Raw genomic sequence first — 15,994 nt, 5'->3', positions numbered from 1 at the left:
TGGACATTAATCAGCCGCATTATGCAAAAATGAGTCTTATGCCATCTGGTCTGCAGCTACCCTTTCCACAATAAAGTAACCAAAAGTGTCCTGGGATCATTAGCGGGCAGGGTAGCTCCTAGCTGTTACTCCTAGCTGTTACTCCTAGCTGTTACTCCTAGCTGTTACTCCTAGCTGTTACTCCTATCTGTTACTCCTAGCTGTTACTCCTAGCTGTTACTCCTATCTGTTACTCCTAGCTGTTACTCCTAGCTGTTACTCCTGGCTGTTACTCCCAGCTGCATATGGCACAAGAACTATTTTCACATGATGTGCTTTTACAGTCAATGGTAAAATGTTATGAATTCACAGTATAATAAGATTCCCATATTTTGATGTTAATAATTTTCAACTTGTTTTCTTTAAACTCTGATAATAAACAACAGCGGCCAATTGTATAAATCTAGATAACTCTTATCCAGCGGATAACTTTTGGTTATCTTCAATTTTATGATAAGATAACCAAAAGTTATCCGATGGATAAGAGTTATCCAGATTTATACAATTGGTTACAGATGCTTTTCTTGTTCATAGCATATAAACATTTATAATGTGTTGTTTTATATAACAGACATTTCATTTGAAATATTCCTTTATTATTAACTGTTTAGTGAATTATATGGTTGATAAGAGAGAGAGAGTGACATTTTTAATATACCGGTAGTTAATGAATATTATGTTTATTCCAATTCAACCATGATTTCTATGATTATTACCTGTGATGATAAACTTATTCTGATTGGAACCTGACCAATAGTCACATGTTTGATCTGCTTGGATAAACTTAGCCAAATTCAATTTTGACCAACATTCTTATGTTTGACCTTCACAGGTGACCTGGTTCAAGGATGGCAAGGAGTTGTCGTCCAACAGCCATATTACGATCCAGTACTTCCATGGCGTGTGCACGCTAGAGATCAACTCTGCCAAGGTTGAGGACACAGGCATCTATCGGTGCCTGGCAATAAACGACCTTGGAGAGCATGACACAAGCAGCAAGGTCATTGTTGAAGGTGAGTTGAAACACAAATCAAGAAATGTTAGGAAAAGTAAAAAATGTATCAGTATTAAATACACTAATGCTACCATCCATCAGATTTATATGATATATTATTATTTATATATATATGTTATAATATATAACATCAGTTGCACAAAATGTATTTTGATTAAAAGTTGTTTATTGTCTATAGAACCACTTGGTCCAAAAGTTCTTTTTAGAAGAAATTAAACATCAATCAAATTTGTCAAAGTGGTTGATTATCTTCACATTGGAATGACAATTTTTATTTATTTACAAATACAATAATACAGACACAATTGTTCAAGACCATTGTCAGGAAAACGATTTAACTCCAAAATAATCATTTAGAGCAGTGAAAATCATGTTAACTTAGTCCTGCACGTAAAGGTATTGCCTTTATCTAAGACAGTTATTTCGTATTTGTTCAGATCGTGCCGGTGGCCCATTCAAGCTGCGTAAAGGCTCCATGTCAGCTCTGAGCAGTTCCTCATACAGCACCCCCAGCACTCCTTCTGCCAACTACACCAGCTCCAACATGTATGACTCCTCCTCCTCGTCTGCCTTGTTTACCAGAAGCACTTCGATGTACGGCGCACCCAGCTATACTCCGGTACACAGCCCGTTCTCTTCCCGGCGCATATCTGCTTTAACCTCCAAATATGGTAGTGACTATTCCACATCTTCTAATTACAAATCTAACTACGATAGCGTTGGAAGCAGTGGATACGGAAGTTCCTATTCTGGATCATCTAACAAATACAGCACGTCCAATTATTCGTCATCGCGATCATCAAAGTATGATACATCAAGTTCGTTTTCTTCAGGAACGAGACGATCCAAGCGGAGTGAGTCTGTTGCATAATGTATCGTGTAATTAGTTGATGTTGTCTTGTACACAGTAACATAGACACAAACAGTGTGAAGACGCCATGTGACACTGTGACTCACTAACTGTAACATGCTGCTACTACCAGTCTATATTTAGAAACATCAACATATATATACATGACATGTGTATGAAAAATTAACACTTCTTTTGCTAAAAATATAGGAAGCCCTGTAACATTGGAATGAATTATTTTTTAGATGTTTTATAAAGACAAGAATGCTATTCTTAAATGATTACAAATAAAGGAATGTGTGCCAAAGTTAGGTCTGTTTCTTTGAAGATATTATTCTTATTAAATTATTTGTACTTTTATTTATAAAAAGACATGTTTGAGAGTATTTATATGATGGATATTGTAACTATTTATTTATTTAAGCTTTTATGAAGTGTTTATTTGTGTTTATTTCTTTTATGTATAGTGTTGATGCAATTTGCTCACATACTGTTTGATGATGATAATTTAACACATAATCCGCTTATAAATTGGCAGTGTTAATGAATTGTTTAGTTAGAATGTAAGTAGTCCCCATTCCCGAAACATCAGTGCTTCTTTTGTAAATAAAATGTGCAACTGAGACTTTTTATAGTAACTCATTTATAAAGTTGGACTGAATAAGTTGATGAATGACTTCCATTCATTTTTGAAGAAGACATTCTATGCCATAACTACTATTGGATGATTCATTACTAATAAGTAAATTTGCTCCCTTATGAATGAATGACTTCTATGTAAATGGAACATAATGCTTTACACATTCAGCGTGTGTTTACCATTAAATTTCATGTAAATACATTCAGTGATTAAAACCAAAAATATGTCAACATTTAATTTGAAGTAAGTTATCTTTCAATGTGGAATTGAGTTGACAAGTTAAATTGAACAAGTGCATGTCCCTGTTAAATGTTTTACAGCATTATATACATGTATTCCTGTATCATACATGTGCACCTGAGCTTTAACGGAATGAAATGGACTTAATGATATCAAAACTGTTTTGTATGTTGTTAACCAATCTTCATTATTGAATATTTAAAACTATTATTGATGCATTTCATTTTAATAACGTTATTGATTTACATGTATGCTATTCGTAGTTCCAAGCTTTTGATACTGCCTAGTTATGTTAATATATTTTTGTAAATACTCTTGATTGACATTGAAAAGATCACTTGTTTATCATGCACTTTAATAGTTATAGAATTTTTAATAGATTATAACTTTATTATTATTACAAACGCCTAAATTGCTTGTTGCATATATGGTTGATTTTGCTTCAAAAATATATTTTGCTGTCATGCAGTGTGACGGAAAAGATTCCTATTCATTTCATGAATTATTTTTTTGCATGCAAATTAAGTTGTATATATTTTAACTTTTAAACATGCTTTTCTTTGATAGACGTTCAGTTTTGCCGACGTTGATAAATAACGATTGGTTTAAGCTGGTTATATTTTCTTAATACCATAGTAGGTAGATGGATCTAAATGCTTAAATTCAATTATTTTTTCGATTATAGCGAGGTGCCCCTGTCCTATTACAATGTGCAATACATGCGGTATATAACTTTTCGAAATAACTCCGTGTGCTGTGTTTTTAAGGTGTTTTGTTCAATTGGAAATAAAAATGCAAAAATAAATATGCTCTTGTGTTGTTATTGGAATTTGTATAAATGGCTGCTGATTACAATTCTGAACAAAGATTTAGGAGCTAACTTTAATAAAAACTATGGCAGTAAAAACGGCACATTCATTACACTTTAACTTTAAGAGTAATTTAGTTATTAATTCAGTTAAGATGAAACAGAGATTGAACTTTATATTTAGTAAATAGTATAGTATGCCTGAAATGACATGTAAGCATCTGCGTACAAAAAATGGTCCCCTTAAAAAAACACACTCAAATTTGGTAATGATTTTGCTAAACTTATTTACTTGTTACTTAAGAAATGTATGGCAGGCTTTGTTTTTTCCATTTAATCCATGATCATTTAAAGTTGAGTTGATAACCTGTTTTAAGCTGAAGTGGTGACATTTATTTAGATTTATAAGCGTGACTAGTTCATGTCTTCTGCACATCATCCTAATGACTTTATGATTGAATTTGAGGACAATCCTGAAATTGGAAAAACTACTCAAACGTTTTACATTTAAGTATGGTGTTGGGCCAGTTAGACTGCCTCTTGTATTCTGTAGATCTACACAATGACCTTATTGTTTTAGCAAAACTTATAAAATTCCTTCAATAGGTATGGACCATATGGAGTGGAAACTCAAACCCTTGACCTTCAATTACGACCTTGACCTTGAAACCGCATAAATTAAGCCTTCTGCACATCGTATCAATTCCGTAAATTTTTTAGTTGTATTCCATAAAAATCCTTCAACAGTTATAGAATGTATATCTGCCTGATATAACGTTACCTGATAAAAAAATTATATCATGGTCAACAGGAAGTTCGACTTATATCAGTCATGTGTGGAGGATGGTCATATTACTCGGAATCAACTATAAAGTAATAACTTTTAGTACAATCAAAGCAGATTCAACAAAACAAACAATTTGATACCAAGATGTAATATATTTAAAACAAAACATGCAACAAAGAACATGTTTTACAAATATTTTTTCATTATTTCTTTAAAATCGGGGACATAGAGGTATGATAAACAGAAAAACAGGTTACTGCCTGATCATTTTGTATGATATCCGGCTCGACTGCACGAATAAAATAACGGCTCAGCAAGCCTCTCCCTTATATTATTCTAAGCCTTGCCTGATATATTACAAAAAGATCAGGCAGTAACCTGTTATTCTCTATATAAATAGCGGACATATATATATAGCGGACAGGAAATGTAGGCCAAAACCTTTTATCTTGATGTATGAGTTGGTATGTTTAACTTGTGACTTCTGAACATAGCTTAAATTGCTTCACAATTTTAGGCAAGTTTCATGAAAATTCTTCAGAGATTATATGAGCTCACAGGCGGATTGACGGACGAAAGTACCTAGAGTCCTAGAATCCGTCTGACAGATTTGTTGCGGGGCAATAATTATGGAATACAATAGAAATTTGATTCATTTGCTTGAAGTAAGAAAAGATAAATATTATATATGTTAGAAAATGTAATGTCATAGCATTAAGAAATACAAACATTAGCAATAAGTTTGCAATATGAATGAAAGATAACATAAAGTTCTACTACTGCTACTACTCCACCTCTACTACTACTACAACTACTACTTCTACACATACTACTACTATTATTACTACTACTACTACTACTACTACTACTACTACTACTACTACTACTACTACTACTACTACTACTGCTGCTGCTTCTACTACTACTACTACTACTACTACTACTACTACTACTACTACTACTACTACTACTACTACTACTTCTACTACTACTACTACTACTACTACTACTACTACTACTACTACTACTACTACTACTACTACTACTACCACTTCTACTACTACTACTTCTACTACTACTACTACTACTACTACTACTACTACTACTACTTCTACTACTACTACAACTGCTACTACTTCTACTACAACTACAACAACAACTACTACTACTATACTACTACTACTACTACTACTACTACTACTACTACTACTACTACTACTACTACTACTACTATTACTACTACTACTACTATTAAACAATAAACATTGGATGCATATCATTTGAACTGAAATATGAATATATTGTAAATTACATGATCGTGTAAATTACAATAAATTAAAAACTGTAATGATACAAAATTTTACATCCTCTAAAAATTACATCGGCACGTTTCTCCTTAGTTTACGAAGCAGTATAGCATTAATCACATGTCTCCACAATTAAAAGAAGCTATGGTTTATGTCATAGAGTAAATTTACGAAATCCTTATTTCTTTACAATATCTCATCATACGAAATCAATATCTAGTAACCGCGCATTTGCCACTTGACCAACGCCGCGAACCAATCATGCGTGTAATAGGTTTAGTGATAAAACTGGTGTGGTTGTTAGCTGAACTGTAGTAACTGTTTGAAAAGAATTCAGGTTAATATTTAAATAGATAGATATTGATTTCGTATGATGAGATATTGTAAAGAAATAAGGATTTCGTAAATTTACTCTAGGTTACAATATACTAAATACTCGTTTCATGTAGGGCTGTACTCTCTAAAAAAATATCATAGTTGACCCGAAGGCATGTTTTACATCTTAAACTATTGTTCGGGTTTTATCTTTCGGAGATAATGGTAGGGCATAAATAGTTGTTCACGACCGAATCCCTGAAATATGATAAACTTGGAGACTTTAGTAAAGCATTGCACTGAAAAAGGTTACATTCCACTAAGAAACGGCCGAAAAAAAAGTTGCAAAAACAGTCGATTTTGATTAGTGTCAAGTTCTTTTTTGGTTTGAACATGACATATCTTTTTTATTGCAAAAATCGATTCCGCTTAGAATGGCTTTTAAGAAAAGGTATGGTTATGGGGGTCTCTATGTGCAAAATGTTGCATTTATTTTCGCTCAAAGTTGTCGCTTTTACATTGAATGATATAGGGAAACTATTTAGTATATTGTGACCTAAACGACATTTACATGCCGTAGCGCAATCGTGATACATCGGCTATCTCGGATTCCTCCGTAAGATAGGCCTCGTGGCTAACGGGCGCCATATTGCCTTGTATTACTACTTTACTACCCAAAAGGTTGTCAGTCTATTGTTATGAGGCTGTATACATGCGCGTTGAACTAGCGCCAAACTTTTTACCGAAACTTTGATATTAAGAGCACTATTAACGTTCATTTGTGTTGCATTTTGACCTATTATCCAAGTGATTTACTTTTCCATTATTATTTAATCACCCTATCATCCAATTTTTAAGATGAAATTACGGTGTTTACAAAACCAACCAAACCGAAAGTGAAACTGGATGCATTACGTTTCGCGATGTAAACATTAAATATTTGTTCAGTTTGAGGAAGCGAATCGATAATAGACGTTGGAATATGTATGCAATACAGACTATCATTGCCGATTGTAGTACTGGCTAAAAAATACCTTTTATGACAGGTCATGTATAGAACGTTAATCAAATGAAATAGTGACCATAAATCACTACAAATGTCTGGGTTGTTCATTAACCCATTTATGCCCAGTGGACTCACCCATCCTTCTAAATTGGATCAATTTATTTCCAAAAATAGGGGTGTCTGGTATATTTATTTCTATATTTAGAATATTTCTTACAGAAATTTCTTTAAGCAAACAGCGCAGACCCAGATGAGACGCCGCATTATGCGGCGTCTCATCTGGGTCTACGCTGTTTGCAATGTCCTTTTTTTCAGGACGCTAGGCATGAATGGGTTAATATAATTCATGCACATTTCTGATCTAATTGCCTGTATCTAGTTGTAATTACCATGATATTGATAAAATTAAAACGTTTTTTTTTCATAAATTAACATTACATGTTTTATTTTTATCATTTAGGGAATATATAATTGTATCATAATCATCATTAAATATTCTGAAAATGATCTAAATTATCATGATTACTTTAAAGTAGAATTTTTAAATTTTACTCATTATTTTTAATGAATTTCCACATTTGCTTGATTCAAAATAAAATGTATTAATAAGGGTTTCAGTTGTTAGTTTTAACCCTTTTTTAGTTCGATTAAATTTAAAATACTAACTACGTACCACACTGGGGATCAAACCAGTGACCTCCAGATCATTAGGTGGACACCACATCCATTACACATCAGCGACCTTTAATTAGTAAATTACTTTAGTATTGCAGCATTATATAATGTAATGTTGCTACATATTTTTGGAAAATGATTAATGTGCAGTACTAAATAAATCTAAATGCATACAATTTTAATTGTGTATATTGTGTGATTATTAGTTACAAATTCCCTTTTTACAGGTATACTGGATTATGAAAGACTGATAAACATAAAATTGACAACTCATCTCCCCAACGATACTTTGTGTGGCTCATTCTCAGAACAAACCCATAGTCAGTGAGAAAACTACAGTGTAAAAAGACCACTTGATTGTGACAATTATGGCTGACCAAGCAAATGTTATCATTAAAAATAAAGAGAACTTCCAGTTCAATATACATTTTATACCAATTATGACATTGGCCAACACAGAAAATAATTATAAGGTTGATTTTCCCAAAATTGACTGTTACAATTGGATACTGTTTTAAGCTTCACTGTACTTTGTCTGAAAATAAAAGTCCTTTATGATGTAATAGAAACATACATATTTAATTTTTAGTTTTACAAGGATATATATATATACATACATATATTATAATATCTATTATCGATGGTCAATCAATTTAAGTTTAACTAATATATACATACACATTTTATACATGTGTATGCTTTGATTTTTTTCTATTGAAGCCAAATTAATATCCCATTAGATAGATAGATAATATCACAGCAGTATTTCTATTTTGTCTGCAAGTACTGCAGAAATCATGGATTATTATTTTACTGAGTCAGCCTTAATCTTTATATTATAATTGTTAAAACAGATTAAGATGTGCATTATACAATTGAGGATGCATCAAGATTAAAAAATGGTACATGTATTAATTAATAAAGAATCAATAACAATCAGAAACTGTGCTTTTTTTCAGTATTGTGTGAAAGGATTTGAAGTAATGATGTGTTTTTGAAATATGATTTATGTGAATTTGAATAAATATATAAAATTTAGTGATTTTCTCAGACAAAAACTGTTAATTACATACTAAAGTATTCAAAATGTATTATTGTAATATTTATTCGAATTTTTTAGTACAAAAAGCACTTTTCCCTGGCATTTGTATTTATAGTAATTGCATATTTTATAATTCTGACAGCATTTATAAACTGTGTTCATGCAAGCATGAACACGGTTTCATTTTTAGAGTATTTAAACAAGAGGGCCATGATGGCCCTGTATCACTCCACTGCTGAAAAAAAGGCTGAAACAAATTTCTCTGCATGTGCAAATACTTAAATATAGGCCCTATTTAAGCACATGTACACTTTTGTGACCTTCTGGGCTGGGTCAAATTTAACCCCAGGGGCATAATTTGAGAAAACTTTGTAGAGGACTACTATATCTCACTACATACAAAATGTGGTAGCCCTAGGTCCTAGAGTTAAGGACAAGAATATTTTTAAAGTTTTCACAAAATAAGAAAGATATAAGCGTATATAATGTTCAATTTTGTGACATGCGGGTCAGGATCAAATTTGACCCAAAGGGCATAATTTGAACAAACTTGGTAGAGGACTATAAGATGTTACTGCATACCAAATTTGGTAGCCATAGTCCAAATGGTTTTCGACAAGAAGATTTGTAAAGATTTCACAAAATAGGCGCTTTAAAAGCGTTTATTCAATTTTGTGACCCCCCGGGGCAGGGTCAAAGTTGACCCCAGAGGCATTATTTGAACAAATTTGGTAGAGGTTTATTAGATGTCACTACATACCAAATTTGGTAGCCCTAGGCCCAATGGTTATGGACAACAAGATTTTTAAAGTTTTCACAAAATAGGCCCCATATAAGCGTATGTTCAGTTTTGTGACCCCGGGCAGGGTCAAATTTGACCCAAGGGGCATAATTTGAACAAACTTGGTAGAGAACTATAACATGTCACTACATACCAAATTTAGTAGCCCTATGCCTTATGGTTAAGGACAAGAAGAGTTTTAAAATTTTCACAAAATAGGCACTATATAAGCATATGTTCCATTTTATGACCCCCGGGGCAGGGTCAAATTTGACCATAGGGATTAAATTTGAACAAATTTGGTAGAGGACTATTAGATGTCACTATATACCAAATTTGATAGCCCTAGGCCGGATTGTTATTGACAAGAATTTTTTTGAAGTTTTCACAAAATAGGCCTTATATAAGCATATGTTCAATTTTGTGACCCTCGGGGCAGGGTCAAACTTGACCCCAGGGGCATAATTTGAACAAATTTGGTAGAGGACTATAAGATGCCACTACATACCAAATTTGGTAGCCCTAGGCCCAATGGTTATGGACGAGAAGATTTGTAAAGTTTTCACAAAATATACCCTATATAAGCATATGTTCAATTTTGTGACCCCGGGGCATGGTCAAATTTGACCCCAGGGGTATAATTTGAACAAATTTGGTAGAGGACTATTAGATGTTTCTACATACCAAATTTGATAGCCCTAGGCCCAATGGTTATGGACGGGAGATTTTGAAAGTTTTCACAAAATAGGCCTTATTTAAGCAAATTTTCAATTTTGTGACCCCCAAGGCAGAGTCAAATTTGACCCCAGGGGCATAATTTGAACAAATTTGAAAGAGGTACACCCCAGGAACATTCCTAAGAAATTTCATCAGAATTGGACCAGTAGTTTAGGAGAAGATGTTTAAAGGAAAAGTTTATGCATGGATGCACGATGGACACAGGACCTTTGGCCAGTGGAGCTAAAAATCAAATTAAACATTTAGTTTTGATTTAAAATCAGTTTTTATATGCAAGTGTCTATTTCACTTATAAATTAAAACAGCATATTATTCATTATTGAAAAGATTATTCCAAGCTTGATGTCATATTTCAACTTTGCATAGTGTAGTTAATTGAACATTGTATTGAACTGTATGGGCAGCTATATTTTTTAATTTATGTATGTTGTATTATAAAAAATGCATTATTTCTACCACAAGTAGACCATATAAGGCCTACTGCTACTAAATAGGCACTGGTATGAATTTGACACTGTTTTTGATGCTCATACAAAACTTTAATTATTACTACACTTTAGTATATTAAATATTTTCAAGTTTTTGTTTAACATTTTTTGCAAAAGAAAAGAGTGTCTTAATGCATTTGAAAATATACTTAAAACAAACTAAAAATGCATTTTAACATACCTTTTTCCTGGTAAAGTGTATTTGGGATGATAAAAAATACACTTGAAGAGTATTAATGCTGGAAAAATGCAGAAAAAAATACATTTGTTTCTGTTAGAAGTGTGTCTTGTCTGCATTTTTAAGTGTATTAAATGCACATCAAATGCAGATAAATACAATGCCAATACTGTTACATGTATTGTAATGGACATAAAATGCACTTGTTCTTGTAATTAAATGCTTAAGTGTATTGAAATAACCTTTATAACGTTTTAACAATTAATAATACCTTTTTATATAAATTTTCTTTTGAAATGTGACACTTAAATGATTTTTGCACCACTAGTAAGAGATATAATTTGTGCTCATAATGCTTTATCATTACACTACATAATATCATTTGTTGTATGAAAATTACCCGTAAAATTCATGTGAAAGCTCAAGAAATCAATAGCAGCGTGCTATACCCTGCGCCTTTTTACATGACTTGATGGTATTTAATCCCCAATTCTACATGGCTAAGGGAAAATTAATGTGCAGATTTGACAAATAAGTCTTAACTGGGATCCAATAGGCAGACTTTCATATTACTTGTATTTAATTTAAATCATGATCTGAATTGCTCTTTGGCAAATCTTTGTTGGTCACAGTATTCAACTGAATTTTGTTCACTTTGTAGTTATTATATTTTCTATATTTATCAGACAACATCTTTCTTCAAAAGTTTAACATGATGGCTTGGTTAATTTAGAAACAAGATCAATGCATCATAACATAAAATGAAAAAATGTGTAATAGTAAAAATGGCAGCAAAAAAGCACTAGATTATCTGCCTTAAATCTGAGACGATATGTTGATGTATTGGAATTTCTCATAAATAATGTGCTCCATAGTTGTATAATTGTATAGTTGCATGCATGAGTGGTATCAATTACACAATACCAATTAAAGCCTATAATTTACTAAAACAATTTGAAGTTTGATGTGAGTTTTTTTCAAGATCTGTTATATATAATTATATATACATGTATATATATATTGTTGAAAAGTTAACATGCAATAAGTTTACTGTAATTAAGTGACAAATAGTTTTACTGATTTGGTTGGAGGCATATATGCAGATATATCATGGTTTGTGCAGAGGACAGTAGCAAAAACAAGAGCTGTCTCCGTAGGATGACATACGCCCCCGATAAACGCTTTAATAGAAGTTATGAGCATTTTTCAAAACCTAAAAGCCGACCCTAAGTTCAAGGTCAAAGGGGTCAAAATTTGTGTGTGTATGGGAAGGCCTTGTCCATATACACATGCATACCAAATATGAATGTTACATCTGAAGCGACATAGAAGTTATGAGCATTTTTTCGAAACCTAAATGCAAAGTGTGATGGATAGACAGACGGACAGTGCGATCACTATATGCCCTCCTTTGGGGGCATAAAAATGTGTTTCACATTGTTTTGGTAAATGAGTAATGTAGTTAAAAGAACAGAATCATCAATTATAAAGTTATTGATTATAAAGTGTTGCTGGCATATTTGATGCATTCATCTAGCTATAAGAAGGTCCCTGTTTTATCCCCACTGGCACCGAGTGAGGGTTCTCAAAATCTTTAAACAATATGAATTACTACATATAGGGTCGAGAGCCTTGTTGATATGGGGGCTAAACACCTGAAATCAAAGCGACCCAGGTTAAAGGCCGAGGCCAAATAAATAAACCAGAGGCCGCATGATCCTGCTATACTCTGAACAAGTATTGTTTCTTCTCAGAAAACTGGCTTAAGTGTCTTACTAAGCTTTAGACTTTGAGTTTCAGTGCAATCAATCTAAAATAATTTGTAAAAAATAAACATTCTGCACAAATTCAATTATTTACTTTACCTGTGTGCATGAATCATTTCAGTCTTGATGGTTAGTGAACTATGTCAAAAGCACCATAGCTATGAAACACTTGTTTTTTGAATTGTGCAATGTTCCACAGAAATGATGCTGATGATTATTCTACACGATGATGAATTCAATTATTAGATATATTTCTAAATTCCATTTCCACCAACAATTCGGTTATTCCACTACCAGTTCACATGCTTCATACACAGTTGAAAATAACACTATTTCACTCAACAACCGTGACACATGTACTCAATTTTTCAACTTTTCGCAATTAAAATTGTCTTCTACTGTTATTGTTGTTGTTGTACTTTTGAAAGTAGTTCGAAAGATGGCGACCATTAACCCAGAGATTAATTTATGAAATAAATCGTCTGCTGATCCAGAGTGGATCAGCAGACGATTTATTTCATAAATTAATCTCTGGGTTAATGGTCGCCATCTTTCGAACTACTTTCAAAAGTACAACAACAACAATAACAGTAGAAGACAATTTTAATTGCGAAAAGTTGAAAAATTGAGTACATGTGTCACGGTTGTTGAGTGAAATAGTGTTATTTTCAACTGTGTATGAAGCATGTGAACTGGTAGTGGAATAACCGAATTGTTGGTGGAAATGGAATTTAGAAATATATCTAATAATTGAATTCATCATCGTGTAGAATAATCATCAGCATCATTTCTGTGGAACATTGCACAATTCAAAAAACAAGTGTTTCATAGCTATGGTGCTTTTGACATAGTTCACTAACCATCAAGACTGAAATGATTCATGCACACAGGTAAAGTAAATAATTGAATTTGTGCAGAATGTTTATTTTTTACAAATTATTTTAGATTGATTGCACTGAAACTCAAAGTCTAAAGCTTAGTAAGACACTTAAGCCAGTTTTCTGAGAAGAAACAATACTTGTTCAGAGTATAGCAGGATCATGCGGCCTCTGGTTTATTTATTTGGCCTCGGCCTTTAACCTGGGTCGCTTTGATTTCAGGTGTTTAGCCCCCATATCAACAAGGCTCTCGACCCTATATGTAGTAATTCATATTGTTTAAAGATTTTGAGAACCCTCACTCGGTGCCAGTGGGGATAAAACAGGGACCTTCTTATAGCTAGATGAATGCATCAAATATGCCAGCAACACTTTATAATCAATAACTTTATAATTGATGATTCTGTTCTTTTAACTACATTACTCATTTACCAAAACAATGTGAAACACATTTTTATGCCCCCAAAGGAGGGCATATAGTGATCGCACTGTCCGTCTGTCTATCCATCACACTTTGCATTTAGGTTTCGAAAAAATGCTCATAACTTCTATGTCGCTTCAGATGTAACATTCATATTTGGTATGCATGTGTATATGGACAAGGCCTTCCCATACACACACAAATTTTGACCCCTTTGACCTTGAACTTAGGGTCGGCTTTTAGGTTTTGAAAAATGCTCATAACTTCTATTAAAGCGTTTATCGGGGGCGTATGTCATCCTACGGAGACAGCTCTTGTTTTTGCTACTGTCCTCTGCACAAACCATGATATATCTGCATATATGCCTCCAACCAAATCAGTAAAACTATTTGTCACTTAATTACAGTAAACTTATTGCATGTTAACTTTTCAACAATATATATATACATGTATATATAATTATATATAACAGATCTTGAAAAAAACTCACATCAAACTTCAAATTGTTTTAGTAAATTATAGGCTTTAATTGGTATTGTGTAATTGATACCACTCATGCATGCAACTATACAATTATACAACTATGGAGCACATTATTTATGAGAAATTCCAATACATCAACATATCGTCTCAGATTTAAGGCAGATAATCTAGTGCTTTTTTGCTGCCATTTTTACTATTACACATTTTTTCATTTTATGTTATGATGCATTGATCTTGTTTCTAAATTAACCAAGCCATCATGTTAAACTTTTGAAGAAAGATGTTGTCTGATAAATATAGAAAATATAATAACTACAAAGTGAACAAAATTCAGTTGAATACTGTGACCAACAAAGATTTGCCAAAGAGCAATTCAGATCATGATTTAAATTAAATACAAGTAATATGAAAGTCTGCCTATTGGATCCCAGTTAAGACTTATTTGTCAAATCTGCACATTAATTTTCCCTTAGCCATGTAGAATTGGGGATTAAATACCATCAAGTCATGTAAAAAGGAGCAGGGTATAGCACGCTGCTATTGATTTCTTGAGCTTTCACATGAATTTTACGGGTAATTTTCATACAACAAATGATATTATGTAGTGTAATGATAAAGCATTATGAGCACAAATTATATCTCTTACTAGTGGTGCAAAAATCATTTAAGTGTCACATTTCAAAAGAAAATTTATATAAAAAGGTATTATTAATTGTTAAAACGTTATAAAGGTTATTTCAATACACTTAAGCATTTAATTACAAGAACAAGTGCATTTTATGTCCATTACAATACATGTAACAGTATTGGCATTGTATTTATCTGCATTTGATGTGCATTTAATACACTTAAAAATGCAGACAAGACACACTTCTAACAGAAACAAATGTATTTTTTTCTGCATTTTTCCAGCATTAATACTCTTCAAGTGTATTTTTTATCATCCCAAATACACTTTACCAGGAAAAAGGTATGTTAAAATGCATTTTTAGTTTGTTTTAAGTATATTTTCAAATGCATTAAGACACTCTTTTCTTTTGCAAAAAATGTTAAACAAAAACTTGAAAATATTTAATATACTAAAGTGTAGTAATAATTAAAGTTTTGTATGAGCATCAAAAACAGTGTCAAATTCATACCAGTGCCTATTTAGTAGCAGTAGGCCTTATATGGTCTACTTGTGGTAGAAATAATGCATTTTTTATAATACAACATACATAAATTAAAAAATATAGCTGCCCATACAGTTCAATACAATGTTCAATTAACTACACTATGCAAAGTTGAAATATGACATCAAGCTTGGAATAATCTTTTCAATAATGAATAATATGCTGTTTTAATTTATAAGTGAAATAGACACTTGCATATAAAAACTGATTTTAAATCAAAACTAAATGTTTAATTTGATTTTTAGCTCCACTGGCCAAAGGTCCTGTGTCCATCGTGCATCCATGCATAAACTTTTCCTTTAAACATCTTCTCCTAAACTACTGGTCCAATTCTGATGAAATTTCTTAGGAATGTTCCTGGGGTG

General features: G+C 32.4%; 1 protein-coding gene across 1 annotated transcript in view; it reads left to right on the top strand.

Moving 5' to 3' along the window:
• The window catches only part of LOC127870931 (twitchin-like), a 229,367-nt gene that overhangs the window by 185,795 nt on the left and 27,578 nt on the right, over positions 1 to 15,994 (top strand). The window contains 2 exon segments of the mRNA XM_052413522.1: positions 872 to 1,052; positions 1,492 to 1,908. Of these exon segments, the coding sequence (XP_052269482.1) occupies positions 872 to 1,052; positions 1,492 to 1,908 (598 nt within the window).

This window comes from Dreissena polymorpha, chromosome 1 (assembly GCF_020536995.1).
Source record: "Dreissena polymorpha isolate Duluth1 chromosome 1, UMN_Dpol_1.0, whole genome shotgun sequence".
Classification (NCBI taxonomy): Eukaryota; Metazoa; Mollusca; class Bivalvia; order Myida; family Dreissenidae; genus Dreissena; species Dreissena polymorpha.
Note: the sequence above shows the minus strand (reverse complement) of the source record. Positions and strands in the feature narration are given on the sequence as shown.